At 45.9% G+C, this 18089-nt stretch overlaps 1 protein-coding gene across 2 annotated transcripts; it reads right to left on the reverse strand.

Annotated features, from left to right (window-relative positions):
* Positions 1 to 1537: 1537 nt before the first annotated feature.
* On the reverse strand, positions 1538 to 16737 carry LOC135904463 (kunitz-type serine protease inhibitor A-like). Of its 2 annotated transcripts, XM_065435278.1 has the most exons (4): positions 16491 to 16729; positions 6692 to 6736; positions 5055 to 5294; positions 1538 to 1919 (listed from the first exon to the last, which is right to left on the reverse strand). In XM_065435278.1, the coding sequence occupies exons 1-4, from the start codon at positions 16564 to 16566 to the stop codon at positions 1738 to 1740; spliced, it is 543 nt and encodes a 180-aa protein (XP_065291350.1). In that variant the 5' UTR covers positions 16567 to 16729; the 3' UTR covers positions 1538 to 1737. The 2 variants fall into 2 exon arrangements, with proteins under 2 accessions (XP_065291350.1, XP_065291351.1); XM_065435279.1 differs by lacking the exon at positions 6692 to 6736 and having other exon boundaries at positions 16491 to 16737.
* Positions 16738 to 18089: the final 1352 nt, after the last annotated feature.

The raw sequence follows: 18089 nt of genomic DNA on the forward strand, positions 1-18089 counted from the left end.
GGTTTTTCCCTAAGTTTATTTGACTCACGAATGACGTCAGAACGTCGGCGAACGAGAAAAATATCTCAAAATATTCTTGATGGAACCGAGTGCGGGTCAGTCACATGTAAGTATGGCGCAAGCCGCGCGTCCTCAGGACTGCCCTAGTGTTCCTGTATATGCTCCCGCAGGGAGCAGAGTTGCGCATACCCTTTCCGGCGCCGCTCGCACAGCTATTGGCCGAGCGCGAAAAATGACGTCAAATGATCCGCGCCGCTGCGAAGCCAACTTTACGGGTGCATCGCCGACTCATGCGAACTCGTCGTTTCCGTCAGTGCCATCGCCATTGCAATCAGCGGACCGTTGATCGTGCGTTGAGAGGAGCACCTGCGGATTTCAGGCACGCTATTCGACGATATAAAGTGAAGGACCTTGGTGAAGTGATACGAAACACATCATACTGGCGCTTGTATTGTGCCAGTACGATGCCAAAAATGTGTTGTCAGATTACAGTCTGCACTGTGTGAATAATTACTCTGCAAGTTTGCCATCTTGATGTGATTAGTGCAATAAAAATAACCTGTTGTTACTCTTAATAGCTTGTTGCTTTTCCATTTTCCTTGAATTCGGCCCCCAAGGTTCCAAGAACCAGCACACTTGGCCTGCTGCCAGCAGCCGTTCATGTATTCCCTTGTATGAAATAAATTTGATCTAGAAGCTCTTGTATCTTGAATCTTTTTCTACTTGCTGATTTGCTGCTACTATATAGCTCATTAGTCTGCGGTATGAATGAATCGTAACAGTAAACTTTGCTTAAAATGTGCGCATGTGAACATTTGAAATGCGCTTAAATCTGTGTCTGCACCGCATGTATCGAAAACGTGCAGCTGTTGTGAACGATGGTCAGTGATAAATTACGCTCTGTTAACGGTCACTGACATAACTGCAGGCACGATAGCTCTCTTGGCGACGGTCATTATTCGGCTGGTTTCGGCAGCCAAAATGCGCTATGTGTCCAGCTTACGTGTGTGAAGTTTTAAACACTCTTTAAAACACTTCTTGCTTTCTGACACTGATAAGACAACTTCATATGCATGCTGAAAATCATTGCACCGCCTTTTGTGGCAACGTATTGCGCGTTTGCGAGCGAACTTTGGAGCTGTTCGCGCCACGGGAGTATTTTATTTTGGGGAATCGAAGGCGGTCCTACCCCCTATTTGTACGTTCATGTGTGTGTTTGTACATGCGTGTTTACATTGGTACATACAAAGTTTCGGTTGGTTGGAAGCCCACCCCCTCCGACTGCACGAATGACTCATTCGAGCGTAGCCTGTATTAAGAAGTGCCCTTTGCTAAGCGCCTGCGAACAATTGGCGCTTGTAGCTCGCGACGACTAGAGAAAAAGGCGGAACACCGCGCGGCATTTGGCTCCTGCGCGCGCGAGGAGGGGCTTCGCTGCAGAGCTGGATCACGACGGCGGACCTATGCGCAACTCTGCTCCCTGCGGGAGCATATACAGGAACACTAGACTGCCCGCTTGTGCAGCGCCATCTGGATATTCCCGTTGTCCTCATTTTATTGTGTTCACCATCAGCGCACAGGAGCAAATGTGCGCTCGCCCTGCGTGTTTGGAAAACAAAACTCCTGCAGGCCGCAAGGGCGAGTGCTGAGGATTATTGGGGGTTCCTTTTTTCGTAGACGGGGCAGCCAAACACTCGACAAGTGTTCGCGACTGCCCGCACACCGCGCTTGGCACTTTCACTCGGCGATGCAGATGGCCCGGCACTCCTGTTCGGAGCGGAAGTTGTTCAAGTTTCCCCCGCAGCCCGAGTAGTAGAAGGGGAAGCAGTGGTTCTTCTCGGTGCTGTAGTAGTACCGCACCGACCACGACTGGCATGGGCCCTGGTCCACGCCTGTACGGCAGTACATCTGATAGTTCACTGGAAAGAATGAAATATCGAGAATAACTTATCGTCCACCGACCACAGTTCAGTAAGCTCAATCACTTATCATTGTAAGGCAGCAGCTGAGCATGGAAAATTACCCCCTTAGCACCCTCGCACCCACGACGTCTCAAGAAAAGAAATTTGAAAAGAATAAATTCTCACTGACCATCGAAGAAAGCTAGCGCTTCGACGTTTGACAATGGTCAATGATAGGTTGTGTGGTTGCGATTTCCGGTACAACTAACCTGCGTCAGGTATAATAATCGAATTATTGATTACCGGTATTGTAGCATGTCATAATCTCACTAGTGCAATATTGATTGGAGAAAGATGCCCGGAATAGCACGCTTTTCCGCACGTAAGGTATAAAATTCCTTCAGAAAAATATTTTGTTTACGGTACAAGGTATAATTTTGTTGCTTTTCCGCAGAAGCGCAAGTTATTATCCAGTTGTCTCTTTCCTGTGTGACTTTGCTAGCCGTTACTCCAAGCACCTGCTGAACTACTTTCGGCTGGAAAATTCCCCTTTTCTGCACCAGTGTTATACGTGCCTCTTGCAATGAGTACCGGTGCTTCATGGCTGATGCTGGATTCTTAGTTTGGAGAGAGCACCGGCCAGGTGACAGAAAAGCTGGTGGAACGTGATATTGAGGTTGCTTATCGACATCAATAGGGTTGTTAAACATGGCGGTTAGGGAGAAAGACGCACGCGGCAAGCGACTCCCGTATCACCAATTAAACGTACATGGACAATCGGCCTTTACGCGTGATATCACGACGTAAGGAGTGCAGCTATTCTGTGGGATGTGTTGCTTTAGATCGATGCACTCTTCCAGCGTTTTATTCATTTATCACATGCACCTTTGTCATTGTTCCCATTACCAGATGTTCACCTTTATTGGAACTTACAGTTTTCATTATCGCGCTATACCAAATGACATAGGAGGCACTAAAAGGGTACACGAAGCTAACCCGAATTCGTAGAGTGCATATCTGGGAAAAAGAGATGCGTAATCTTGTCCCGTGTAGGCCTAGTGATATAGTAGAGGACGCAAAAACAAGACAGTTGTCGACGGCACCTTGATTGAAATTACTACATCAGCTTGCCCAGAAGACGAATATAAACAGTAGACGCGCCGCACTAATTGTAATTTTGTTGATGAAGAAGGACGTTGTATTTCACATGAACGAACTGCTCAACCCACAATACCTTGGGAACATTGAGCGCATAGAAACGGCCCAAGCATACAAAAAATACTTCGTAAATGCCTGACATAACACTGACGTGTGTGCGCTGATGTTCGCGTTGTTATGAATGGCCTGCAAGGGTACCGACCTACAAAATTTACCCAGCCAGCCGCAGCTGCGAGCTTTCCAGAAGCGACCTTGGAACTCTTCCCCACCTGCTACGAGGACTCGTTTTGTAGGGACGACGATGTGCCGCATCAATACCCCCTCGGCGCCGCTATGACTACACGCGGTGAGTGGACCAAGTATTGTTAGTGGATTCGCCGTGGCCGCCACGGGTTGCTTAGAGCGGGGGAATTCCTGGAAAGATATGTTTTTCAGCTGCTGTCTCACGGGCACCACAAGTCGTCGGTCAATGGACAGACGCGGCGGCCACTCATTACTGGGTCAGTTCTTGGATCAAGAGGCGCCTGCTCGGGTCAAGACCCCTGTCTAAGAAACCCTCTCACCTCGGTGTGTTCAGTGAAACCTGTGCGGAAGTGATTGTGTAAACCCTCCCCCTCAAAGGCGGGTCGACGACGATGACTTTGAACGCTCCGTTTGGTCAAACGGCCTTTTCCACTCACCTAGGGATCTAGGGAGGACAGAGTGTTTATAAGCAGCCGTTGTCAGCTCTTCGGGGTGCGTTCCTCTTTCAGTCATGTTAGACTGATGAACTGTAACGTTCTCATGTAAATACTGTAAATAAATCCCCCATTCCTCGTTCTCGATGGGAACAAGTCTCTCCCTTCAACAACGTCCTCAGCGTGGATAAGTTTGATGACGACATTGGCCAGCTACTATCTATTTCATGCCCGACCCCAACCATCGCAGCGTGCAATTTTCAAAAGGGTGAACGTTAGCCTCGAGTTTTTTTTTGCGATTGGTCGACGCTGTGCGCCAAATAATGAAAACAGAACTCCGAAAGAAAACGCTTTCCGATTTGAAGCAATCCTATGGTGGTTTTAGTGCCTTTTTAATGGATTCACCTTCCGTACGCCTTCATGACTTAGTCGAGAAGTTTCGTTGCTTGCTGTACGTATGAGTAATCAAATGAGGATTTTCCAGTTTATTTGGGACGATATTGCGCGAAGGAAAATAAAAGCGGACGTCCTCCTTTTATACCACGCTTCAAGCGATGCGGTATCGTGTGGTATCACATACAAAAGGAAAAGCCGTCACTTGTGAAAACAATTAATGCAGCAATTATCTCTGAAAGGCGAACCTCTTAAGGGTTGGATGCGGTAACATCTCACGAGATATTTGTATGATTCAGACACGTCATCGCTGAAAACTGTGACCTGCAAAACGCGAGTGTCGTTTAACTGCGTAATATGCTATCTGTGGCAACAGAAGTGTGCGTTCATGTGTATGTGAGGAAATAATATTTCGCTGACATTAAGATTGCTCTGATGCATTTGAAAATTGAAGTAGAGTTCTAAGGAGGTTAGACCATGCTTTAAGTTGTACAATTCAGAAATGGCGCATCAGTCTGCTGGAAATCCGCAAGGTTGGTGAACCTTTAATGAAAGGAGAATATTCCCATCCACTTGAGAGCCAGCTTAAATTTACACAGAAAAGCGGCACGTGCTTTCCACAAGTAATGCTTGGTGTTGAAAAAAAATAACAACGTGACCTCGGAATCGAACCCAAGGTTACTTTCCTCAATATACGAAAGATCGCAAATAAAAATAGCACAAACGAAACTTAAATGTGCATCGTGAGCACATACCTAAAATTCCGGTAAGCTAACAAATAACTAGCGTGGGGCAGAGCTATTCCGCAAGACGAAGTGCATTCACGGTTAAAATCGGAAATATAGCATGTACATAGCTGAGACACCCTCCACTCCTTCCTGTAGAGCACACCCCCTGCTCCCGGAAAAGGTAATGGAAGACTCACATGGCCAGCAGGTCCTCATGCACTTTTGTCGGCTTTTGAAGTTGTTTCCGGTGCCTCCACATCCGCTGTACTCGTACCGAAAACACTGCCCCACTCCCCAGTGAAAGTAGTACCGGAAGAGCCTTCCATTGCAGGGGCCAACCTCCGGCGCCACGAAGCAGTTTGTTTGGTTACTCGCAGCAGTGGTATTGACTGAAACATCGGCCGTGTTGTCTATCCCTCCTTGAGCTCTTGTCGTGGCTGTTGGAAATGAAGTGAAAAGAATGCGGCAGTTAAACATCGCAAACTAACGCGCATTAGCAATAGCGTCATATACAGACTTTGCCTTTGCCGAAAGCTTGGCGGAATATCTGCTGGTCGGGCTAGACCACTGTTAGAAAAGAAATGGGTGACTGACAATAGTAAAAGAAAAATGACTTTTCGAGATCCATACGGATCCCTTGTTCACAACTGGAAGCTGCAGCTCAGCAGAACGTTCTTAAGTAGTCTTGGGCACACGTCACAAAATTCAAGAGTGCACAAGATTGCGGGTACCAGATGATCTGTTTATTTGGTTACTTGTGGTCTAAATGTGAATTTGTTTTGCTATGACACGGGACCGGCTCCTTTCCTAACTGAGACACCATCCGTGTTCATGTGTACAGCTAAGGCGATGGCGCAGCCTTGGTTATCCCGGGAGGGCCAATATACCGGGAAGCCGCCAATCAGGGCAAGGAGGAACCATTCATACAGCACCGCCATGGTGACCCCTTTGGACATTATTACCGTGTTTAGTTTAGGGAGTGTACGAGCTTATTTGTTATTCAATTGTTCTGCACCAGGCAACCGGTACAAAACCGCTTCCCTTTCCCATTCTCTGGCTTTTTGTACTGCACGTAGACGTTTTGTCACGCCTGCGTGCAGTGCTCAGGAAGGCATCACTCGGATTAAACTGTGTGTGGCACTTAATACAATACACCACCATAGAATTACGGAAGTTGACCTTTTTCATTAATTACGCTTCCTTATTTACGGTGTCCTCCTTAATGCGCCCAAGGACGCCGAACGACGCATATCGGTGCCTTTTCAACTCTCGTACTTTTCATCGTTTACACCGCTTGACCAACAGCTTCAACTATTCACTTGTATCATTAGCTGTGGTTCGCGGTAGCCCTTGCGTAAGTTCACGTCGTTCCAAGGTTTTTAATGTTTTCGCGGACCCCGCGGACAATAAGCTTTTCACGGTGACTGTGCACAGCGATATTGCAAAGCGGATGTACCCGGCACCACCCGTGCTCTGTGACAATTCGCATTCAACAAATTCAGGCAAAAATAAAAATAAAAATCAAATAATTCCACAGCTTGCCCCTACGGCGTCTTTAGAAACCTGTAAGTGTTACGCCATGAAATATTGTTGAATTGGGGCCTTAATGAACGCACCTGGGAAAAATGGTTGATGAATGAATGAACCATAGTATATATACCCTGGAACGAACTGTGGAAAAACACTTTGATCCTTTCTTAGGCATTCTCGAGAGGGAGTTTTTGCCTCCCTTTTTCTTGAACATTAGAGGCAAAGAAATAAGTGATCATGAACGTCATGCATTTGAATACTTAAGAGTGCGAAAATATGAGCATGCTTCATGCATTCCACTTACCGGTACATGCTAATAACACCAGTATTCCGGCCAAGAAGTGTGTGCCTGTGGGAATCATTGTATTTAGAGTGAGGTATGTTAGATATAGGCCTGTAAGCCCTAATGGCTTACAAGTAGATTTCATCAAGAATTGAGCGGCCATTAAGTATTAGAGAAAGCTTAAGCTCAACACCTCAATTCTTAATACATAGAAACTGTGAAATTGTTTTTCTCGGTAAATGCTGCCCCACTATTGGTGAGGTTTCCTGTATTTACATGTAGAAGTTAGAATAAACTCACTGCACGTGATATTTTGATTTAAGCTGATTATGTCTTCGGTCAAATATCTTAAGATCACGAAATGAAACTAAACAATGTAACTGAAGCAACTACTTGATGACACTATCCATAGAAGAAAAAAAAATGTCACAATTCTGTGAAGTGGACCTATTGAGACATCGAAAGCGGACATAGTCGATGCATCAAACATCACTTTGAAAGACAACGCTAACTTGTGCGCAGGGCATTTGCAGTTACCTTGTGAGCATTGTAAATATTTCACGTAAAGTTTAATTTTATAGATCACTTTGTCCATGTTAGTTCCTCTAAAATGAAATTTACTTAACCAGAATATCTGTATTGAATGCAAAGGAACAAATATGCAAATATCTTTACTTCAATTTTTAATGCAGAACTTAGCAATGTGTGAAAAAAAATTTGAAGATATAAACTAATACCTTCTTTCTACAGTTGCTAGAACCCATCTGTCTTTCGCAGATGCAACAAATTTTATACGTTTCAGTTCATCAGTTGTCAAGTGAGAGCATTTGTGCGTTTTACATGCATTTGAATAGGAAAATTGGAAGCCGGAGTCATCTGCGCCATAAACTAATTTTATTACCGACAATCTTACTTTGTCGTTCACAGTGCCCTTTTACAGGGCAAGGTCACCGTTTCAGATGCTGTTTGTTTTTCACATTACCCAAACATACGTCCCCCTCATCGACAACCGCTGTAACCTAAGAGATTTCGCGCAACAATGTCACAAACGTGGCATGAAAAATATTAGCTTTTCACGAGTGCTAGACATACTTGTCCTGGAGGGTGTCAACGTTTGTAGAAACAACGCGTCACTGTCATAGGCTTATCTACGGGAGCCAAGTGGGGCAATTGCCCCGAGACTCTCAGAACTGGGGGCAAAGTTGGCCACTTGTAGGCCGCACTAAGCAGTTAAGGGTTGCCGTACTTTGAGGTGCGGGACGCCTGCGGGACGTGCCTTGCAAGCCTGTATTGCTGAGAAAGCTGTCGCTGGGCTATCCAAAATAAAAATATTCTACCATGCCTCGCATTATCCCGTGTGTCTTGGTGTTGTATAACCTAAGCATCTTTGATAACAAAAGAGATTTGCTTCTTATAATTTACCGGTATTTAATCAGTGATACCATTTTAGCGATTTTTTCGCTAGATTTAGTTACTTTTTCGTACGTTTACGCCAAAATGTTTTAGCAATCAGCGACCTTTTTTAGTGATTTGCATGCACAATTGGCAATGTTTTAACGGCTTAAAAGGCACAGAGGTTGCTTCAAAAATTTGGAGGACGCTTAAGCTTCGCCTTTAAGAGTGGAATGTGATAGCATTCAAAGATCCCTGACTGCTTCGCACGCTTCCCGGCAAGTGCAGCGTATGTGACCGCAATGTTTACCGGGAAACGCTCGCGGCGAACGATATGCACGAAGATCGGCTTTCTGGTAGAAACTCGGCCTCTAGCGTGGGCCGCTGTGTGGTGGAGGCGAACGCTATCTGGAAGTGTTTCAAGGAAACCAGTGCTCCGCTACGTGGACTTCGAGATATTCACGCGGCGGCGCGCACAAATGGCGGACGCTGTGGCAGGTCTATGGATGGTAGAAACGCTGGGAAAGGGGTTTGAATTTTTGCGTTACAGAATTATGTTTTCTCGTATATTAAAATCACAATCCGACGCTGTCATGTCTGTAGGTTCTGTGTAAGTCTTACTTTAAGTTTTTTCTACATATTTTGGCTTGAGAAATACAACTAATTCAGTAACTTCCTTCCATCACAGGGAGGGTCTGGGTATGGGTGATTCGCAAATCTTTTTGCCGAAACGACGTCAGACGCAGGACGCCGACGCTGACGCCGGCGCCGGATTTTCTGTGACACGCGGCCCTTAACGCTATCGTGTTAGAATTGCTTTCTCGAACGTGCACTAATATTCAAAAGCTACATGGAAGTGTCCGGTAATATGTATAGGCTCCGCGGCAATGATGTTGGCCATGATGAACCAACGGTTGCCTTCACATTGATAGCCTTCACATTGTATTCATAAAATGTATGTCTCTTTATTATTTGCAAAACCTATTAGGATGAGTTTAAGTGCTGCGGGCTACGTTGGTGTCAATAAATCCATTATATTGATAGACGTGCGCAAGCCCGTCAGAGAGCTAATTTATCAAAGCCGAACAGAATAAATTTTGTGTTCAGATTTAGAACAGAGCAGGTGAATAAGACATCGACTGCGTGAAAAAGCCGTAAATATCCGAAGGGCTGAGCTTGTTCACGCGCGACTGACCAAATTGCCTCATTTTCTCACGGCTTTCAGACCAATCAGTACTTCACGGCGGCTTCCAGGTAGATCAAGGGCGAAAATGTGTAACTGTGGCTTGTGCAAAGCTTAGGTGATCGTCATCGCCGAGTTAACAACATGCGACCAAGCGCGTTCCGCAGAATTTAGTTCTGCTACCACGAAAGTCGAGACGCACAAGAAATTTAGGGATCATTTATGTGTAGACTAAGTGCACTTTTATGCTAGGAAGACTAGGTTGCTTGTGTACTTATGAATTGCGCTGTATTTCTAACCTTCCCATCTTAAGGTAATGAAAGATTTAAGCTGTCATAATCCATTATGTAAATAATAGAAGTAGGCGATCAAACATCTACTTTTTCGAATATGAATTGAGTATGAATAGTAATTATCGAATATCGGAAAGACAAACGCGAACGCACTTATTTACATCAGGAATATTTGTTTCAGTACAATCGAAAACACGCTCGCACTGTATGGACAGTCAAATATCACGCACAATTAAGATCCCTTTAAACACAACATCACTGCAGCCATCATGAAAAGAACTGCACGAATAGCCACTTGACACCTTTAGAGCCCGGTGGCAAACAAGCTTTCCAGGAATGGCTTGTTTAGAACTTTACAACTTTACAAAAACTAAAAATAAACAGTTAAAAAATATCAGAAGTTAGGGAAAAACTAATGAGGTATTTGTGTGCCCTAGACACAATATTGGACAAGGACAAGGAAAACATTGCTGATTGCAACGTAAAATGCAAAACTGCTACATGAACAGACTGCAACAAAGACGGATTGGCAGGCCAGACGCAAAAAAATAGCCGGTTGTCATGTGTTGGACGAAGAGAAGAGGAAACGAGGGGCCCGGTTTTGTGAGGACACCGTTTTCGTAAGACCACTTGCACATATTAGTTGATCAGGACCATACGAAACCAACATATAATGAAGAAAAGGAAAGCATAGGAGAACTTATTTGTAGTTTTTATCGGAAGTGCTAAAATAATATACAAAAGGGACATGGAGGGAAAAAAGAAATTGCTGACGGTGAGAGCCGAACTCACAACATCCGCATTATGCGCGCGTTGCACTACCTATTGTGCTACGGCGACGGAATTTCGCACGCCCATGCATTCTTGGGTATTTATGCATGTGTACAAGACGTAGCCCAAGGGGCGTTAACCAGCGCCACACAATCCCCGGAAAACCGTGAACAACGCTTGCATTACCGATTTTGTTTACGCATTGCTATTGAAAACTTTGTCGCTGTTTTACTTGGGATAATTATAATTTGCGATACTTTGTTCAGCAGGTAGAGAACAGTAATCCGATTGCAACAGTCGATTGTTGCGAAATATCTTGGTTAGTTGTCAAATTCGAAAATACCGAATAGTTCGATTTCTGATACGAATAAAATATTACTCACCGACTATACGCATTCGAAACTTCAACTATTCGCTCACTGTATAGTAAAGTATACATTAGTAATGCTAAAGCTCTCTCTAGCCTGCTGGCAAAGTCAGTTTTACTTCAGCTGTACGGACATTATACCGACATAAAATGTCTAGTTAAATGGTGTACTTCACGTTAGCTTCTATTAGATGTTTCAATACACCTGCATTCTTAAAATCCACTTCACAGTTATAGCGAGAATTTTAGTGACACTTTTGTCTAGCTTCAGTGCCACGCTTCAGAAAATATCCGCAACACTAGACTGTACCAGTGTGTATGCGCGAGTGAAAACCAGGTCAGTCGATGAAAAAGAGAAATTTCACTTGTGAATTTTTCAGCCTTTTTTATTGCTATGTTAATCGGGTAACACTCAAGGGCGGCGATCTTTACAGTGCGGGCCACCAGGGCCCGCTACCAGTGGGCTCCGCCTGCAGTCATGAGCATTAACTTCTGTACAACCTCCAATGAATATTTTAGAATAAATCATTGAGTCATTAACCCAACATATAAAAGAGCGCGTCATTGTTTATTGGTCTGCGGCCGCTAAAGCGGCATCTACATAATCCCCATCCCACCCGCGCTGCGCACCCCCTCGCTCCTTTCTTCTTGGCAGGAGCGCTCCGTGTCGGGCTTTGTTGTAAAGCATACGAAAAACGAGCATGTGCTGCAGAAGTACAAGGGGAAATACGTGCAGGTTAACAGCATTGGGGCTTCTATCGTTGGCGTGGCGTCAGTGCCTACAGGGTAGCGGCGGCAGTGCTGTCGCAGACTGCACGTACTGCAAAGATCGCTTTCCACTCCGAATACCCCGCACACGCTTTCTCTCCTGATATATATATATATATGTCTATCGTTCTTCTCCGAGTGGAAGGGCTCATGAATTTTCTCATCCACTTTCGTTTACATTTCTTTAAATTTTTCTTTACTAACGTTAATACGAAAAGCAATTTTGCTGTCTTTCGTATTATCGTTTGTTGGCGTCTTATCATAAGCATATATATATATAATGTGGCGAACCGCGCAAAAGTACGGTACGGTGCAATAGTGGAGAAAGAGGTAGATTAGGAATAAAGGCAGTGTTCGGGCGACAATGTTTGTATCCGTCCGCAACATCCTGCTCGCGTCGAAAAAGCCGCCAGGATGCAGGCCTGGCAGCCACCTCATCGGCTTCACATTATCACGCAAGTACCGAACATAACGGCGTGAACCAGGGCGCAGAGCTCCGCCACCGACACCGACCAGCACCATGATCGCATCACCGCAAGCCTTGGACATACCCAAGTACACCGGATCAGCGGACGATAGGCCCGTGGAAGTCTGCTTTCGCCTCTTCGAATTTCACGCATCCGCTGCATTAAGGTCGCAACGGGATATGGTCGCAAATTTCTACGACTACGTCACCGGTGAGGCATTTCGCTTCCACCTCAGGCACATGTTTGAAAACGATGAATCATGGAATAAAATCAAAGACGAAATGGTCATCCAATTTAAACTTTACGACCCCTCCATTATCCAGGAGCTGCAGACATTTCAACTAGGTCGCCGCAGTCGCACACAGTCTCCACATAGCGATCACCATCATTCCGAAACAAAGCCCCATATTAGCAGATTCTCGGGAAATTTTTCTTCCCGCGATTTTCCCACGAAGAGGACGCGCAATCGCGCGTTTAGCACGACCTTGGTATTCCCAATAAAGAAAAAGCCACTGCGCACTAAACGTTCCGCACGCTTATTCGTACCTTCGAAATTTAACATTGAACCAGGCTTGACGTCCACACATCAGTCAACAATATGTACAGCCTCCCTGATTTTTAATAATATAGCGCGAGCGTCGACTGAACTGCTGGTGAGCGCTTTAAAACGGCGATAAGCGTGCAAAAAGAGCGTGCAACAAGGCGAGTGCAACAAGGCAACAAGGCTCGTGCGCGAACTCTCGCCTTGTTGCACGCTTATCGCCGTTATAAGCAGTTATAAGCAGTTCAGTCGACGCTCGCGCTATATTATTAAAAATCAGGGAGGCTGTACCTCTTCAGCAAGCTGCAGCGCTGATGTCATCGTTGAAGCTTCTGACGGATTGCACCGCTCGTCTACGCACTACGCACTTTCAAGTCACACGATTCTTCTAGGAACATGAGGCCGCAATGCAAGCTTTACACGATTGAGCACGACGCCAAGGTATCGCTGACAGATGACTTTTCTTTGAGGCAACATGATCGAGCAGCATCCGCTGCGTCATCCTCCAGCACTCAATCACCAGGAATTCGAAACAGCATGGAAACAAGCTTCTGTATCAGCAGCACGAATCAAGAAAATACTGCAACTGTCAGTTAGACCATGAAACGAAGCTAAATCGCTTACTGCCAAAACGAAGCCACAATACAAGCGCCAGCACCAGCGCAAGTAACTTTCAAGGCGATGACAATTTGGAGCAACGTACATATAGAGATCAAGGTGCTCCGCGATTCTCAAGCCTTCATCTGCATACTACACCTCAACAAACCGCTGCCACTTCAGAAGCTTTGCACGCGCCGAGCAGCATAGCACACGGTCAAATGACAAAAGCCTGCATTCCGAATGACGTCGCAGCAGTCTCGGAAGAGTCTTTAGAGAAACCTGGCGCACGCACTCGCCACCAGACAACTCTCTCAAAAAGGAGCAGTAATGCAAGCTACCCATTCACCTCCGCGTCAATTTGCGCAAACAGTCAAATGAATATTCCAAAAGAGACGCTACATCAATAACTGTCGCAACGACATCACAACATCAACAACATCAAGAACAGTTGCAACGAGGAAAACGTCAGTGCGCAAGTGAACTAAACCCAAGGCCGACTCAACGAACATGGCCTTTCGCAAGGAAGAAACATCGTCGAGTACACCTTAAGCACCACCTATCAGGACTGCTCCCATTACAAGGATTTCTTCGGTGACGCTGTGCACGACGACGAAAACAAGACGGGCACTTCCCTGGCATTCCGGACAAACTAAAATTTCGCCTCCACTACTCAGACCACTGAACGTTCCGGCGGGAGATTCCGCGTGTCCGCGTCTGGAGTGCAAGAGCCAGCCTCGGCCACCTGAGCTCGGTCGGACGTCACCGGACTGCCAGACTGACAGCGTTTATGTGAGAAGTACGACGGTATCATTGGCCTGTGTAGCTACGACACACACACACACACACACACACGCACACGCACACGCACAGACACAGACACAGACACAGACACAGACACAGACACAGACACAGACACAGACACAGACACAGACACAGACACAGACACAGACAGACAGACAGACAGACAGACAGACAGACAGACAGACAGACAGACAGACAGACAGACAGACAGACAGACAGACAGACAGACAGACAGACAGACAGACAGAGACAGAGACAGAGACACAGACACAGACACGCACGCACGCACACGGACATCTGGGAGGTGGACCGATATTCATCAGGGTTTACTAGAAAATGGTAGTTCGGCACTGATAGCGATGACAGCAGACCCGGTGCCCGGTCGTTCTCAGATACATCAAACCGAAAGGGACAGTTGCGACAGCGATTTGAGTTCTTCTTGGCGCTATGGCAGATTTACGCCTGCCTTATTGGCAACAATGCAGGGCAAAAGAAAGGCGGGGTCCCATGTATGTAGGGCAAGGACGCCAGGGAAAGGAAAAAAACAGAAGGAGAAAGGCAAACGACGGAGCATATGGGTCGAATGTTTTACGTGTTTCGTGAGGAGTCACAACATAGAAATGGCGGATGATGAATTTAGTGAAAGTCATTAGAATGAATTGGAACCAAACAATATGACCCCTTGAGGAAACAGTGTAAAAAGAACAAATGTGTCTGAATAGGGCCATCACGTGTTGAACACATGCCACAACGCCCAGACAATAAGAAAACATTTGGTGACCCAATCAGTGACATACCATAGAACAGATAATTTCACGAGATGAAGCCCCAAATCTGCCGCTGTTAAGCATGGCAGATCGAGCGCCATCTACGTGAATGGTCAGCGAAGTACCTATAGCCTCTAAGAGCTGCTTTGTGGGTGCGTCGTTGTCTGACGTTTGAGCAAATACTTAGGTATCGCAAGCGCAACAGATATTGGGAACGAATTTTCTCTCGAAACAGCAGTTGAAATTCATTGTCACTTCGTAAAACAATGTGTGCACTTCACCGCTTTAATGACAAGAACGAAGGCTAGACTGAGCGAAAGAGCTTGAGCCCGTGGACGTTGATCCAGACAGTCATGTGCTAGGCAAGGCCTTCCACGTCACCACGACGTTGTAAAAACTGCACTAGAGACGACCCCTACGCTGAGCAAGCCGAAAGGAGCCCGACTTCGACAGAGACGATTTCTGCAACAATGTTACTACGACGTCATAAGTCTAAGCCACCGAAGTATTGTGTACGCTAGCTGCGCTGCAAGAGGGTACAACGACGGTCAAGGTGGCAGCCCGTTGAGTGCGCTGAAAATTTGGTACCGATATATCGACGCAAATTTATAAAGGAGTAATCATTTAAAGGAAGTGGAACATAATTTGCACTAAGGGGGTTCGCGCAACTACTGATTGTCATGGCCACAGCAACTTCTTGTGACATGATGAACAATGTAGTTTTAAACGACACAAATTTTTATGACGAAACGTACGCCCAGTCTCACGTTATTCTCTCACGAAATAGAAACTAAATGTATGTGCTCCCGACACCGCCTAAATGCAGACTGATCAAATCACAATTCTTAAAGAATACTTTAACGCTGGTAACATCTTTGACTATTGTTGACCACTCTCACAATATGTTTTCTGGGCCAACAAGAGAACATTCTGATCCATAAGCCTCGTAGTGTTTTTTTTTGTTGCAAACACGCAGACTCATTTGTTGGTAAGAAGGGGGCGAAATGCGAGAACACCCGTGTACTTAGATTTAGGCGCACGTTAAAGAACACCAGGTGGTCGAAATTTCCGGAGTCCCCCACTACGGCGTGCCTCATAATCAGAAAGTGGTTTTGGCACGTAAAACCCATATATTAATTAACTATCATTTGTTGGTGAAGAACTTTCTAGGCGTGGAGGCGATCACAGGGACAGTGGATGCTGTATTCATCGTCGGCGTGGCATGACAAAGTGACGAGACGCCTGTTTTATGCACAAGAAACGCAATGGTTGTGCAGCACATGTTTGAAACGGTTCTTTAAAGCGAAAGCAGACGGGCAATTTACTTGAAGCGCTGCAAGCTAGACGCTACGGAAATCTTTACGAAGTATAGGACATGTGAAAAGTGGTTTAAAAGAGATCTGGAGTGAATGGTTGTTCTCTTACCTTTTGGAGTACGCCACGCTCACCTTCACCTTATGTATCCTGTTGCCGTTTGCTTACGCTATTGGCTTCAGACAGTTTGGCGAGAAAATACGACAAATTACATGTGATAGTGTGAATATCATTTCCGAGCTATAATGGCTGCAAGAAATATGTGTTGCTAACATGCAGCCCCTCAGGATAAGAAACTTGGGGATGAAGTTTCATCAGCTTTATCTAGGGTAGGCGTGTTGGCTCATACAGAAAGTGTACTCGTTAAGCACAAAATTTCATGTGCCGCAGCGAAATCTCCTCGAAAATATCCGCTTACGTGCTTGGAAACGAGCGACAGCGCTCGTAGAACACAGGTGGCGAAATGTGTCCCGAAACCACCAGACCGAACATCGTGCATTACGCTGCAATTCGGAACGAACTGCCTCGGCGATCGCTCTTCTTGGACTATACTTACCGTAACTCGGTATTCCGCGCCCTTTGAATCGGTTCGCGGTGCCGTTGGAGCAACACCATATTCCTGTGGGTGTCATCGCGGATTCACTCGCGCACCTCCGGGAGAAAACCGCGAAACACAAAGATCACAGCTTAGCGCGGGCGAAGCGCAGTCCGGTGTTCCAGCAGGGTTGCAGCGGCCTGCTCTCATTGTCCTCTTCTGGCGCTGCCTGTAACACCTGCCGCGCCTCGTCGCCTTCGTCATCCACAATGGCTTATCGACTTCTATTGCGCATGTACAGTGTTTTGAACTTGGGCAGCAAGTGCTTTGTTCCTTCTTTTGGGGGGAAAACTGCGTGTGCTTGCTGACGTCTGGTCGGGAGAGAGGGCAACAGCTTCAGCCTAACCAAAACCATCGTGCTTGTACTTGTGGCACTCAGCATCGCGTGACTCGCGCGCGGTCGTCTTTGTTGCCCCGTTACATTTACCCGCGCGTTGTGTTTCTACGGAATCGGCGCAAAGGCAACTCTTATAGGCGTCAGTCCATCGTAAATAAGGAAAACTTAATTGAACTTTCTAACAGCTGATTTAGGTATTTGAGAGCACAGGTGGGCAGCTCTGACGATGCTTTCTGGGTGATAGCGGGTAGCTGTGCATTTCTAGGGTGCTCTCCTTGTTTAAGTTCAGCACAAATCTCACCTGAATATTCTAGATAGGTTTTCATATTGCAGTAGCGATGTGACCAGCGGCGAATGCAAGTGGCGGCAAGCTAAAAAAAATTGTTGATGCAATTCATTTTGCGATGCGACGCATCATACCTGACGAGGGACGTGAATGCGTTTTAGAAACTCTTGGAGATTGTGGTGGGAGGTTAGTTGGTAAGGCATTTTTTTTAACTTGAGCTGTGCTAGGGAGGAGACACCGAGGTAGAAGGAGACAGGACGAACGTAGGCAGGACGACTGCGTTCGTCCTGTTTTCTTCTACCTCGGTGTCTCGTCCCTAGCGCAGCTTAAGTTCACACAAAAATGCCTTTTAGAAAAAAGTTTTATTTTTCTTGCATGCACTAATATTTTGAAATATTTAAATCTTTTACATTGGTAATGGTAAGAGTACGCTGGTAACTTGTTCAGGCTATGTAATGTGTCATGCAACGCAGTATCGTAGGAGTATCAGAACAGAAGTTTTGATGATCGATATGCAGGTATCTTAACAATTCACCAGAGAACAGCAGTGCTAATTTCCGAGCCAGCTATACACTTTATATTCATGGTTAATGTGCGCCCATACTTTACCGTGTAGTCTCGTGCGACGAGCAACGCAGCGAAAATATCACGTGCGTGTGGCACGTAAGCGACCTGAAGGCAGCACTGTCTTTGCTGAAACTGCTGTTAAGAATCAAGAGCCAGGTCAGCCATGGTCGTGTTACTGTCAAGCAATGAAAGCTGGTCCCAAGAAAGGGGATGTGAGATATAACGCCCCGACTGAAATCAAACTATAGATTGCTTTAATACAGCCATCCAGGTGACCTGGTTGTCAGAAACGCGCAGGAACAGCTGCGACTCCTTTCCTGTTTATTTATTGTATCGAGCAGTGGACAATGAAGCTGCGTTCCCTGTATTC

Source organism: Dermacentor albipictus, chromosome 7 (assembly GCF_038994185.2).
Source record: "Dermacentor albipictus isolate Rhodes 1998 colony chromosome 7, USDA_Dalb.pri_finalv2, whole genome shotgun sequence".
NCBI lineage: Eukaryota > Metazoa > Arthropoda > Arachnida > Ixodida > Ixodidae > Dermacentor > Dermacentor albipictus.

Coding starts and splice junctions, on each gene's coding strand:
- LOC135904463 (XM_065435278.1), bottom strand. CDS start 16,566: ATGACACCCACAGGAATATGGTGTTGCTCCAACGGCACCGCGAACCGA. Junction 5,295..6,691: donor GGTGTTATTAGCATGTACCG/GTAAGTGGAATG, acceptor CATTTCCAACAG/CCACGACAAGAGCTCAAGGA. Junction 1,920..5,054: donor CATGAGGACCTGCTGGCCAT/GTGAGTCTTCCA, acceptor CATTCTTTCCAG/TGAACTATCAGATGTACTGC.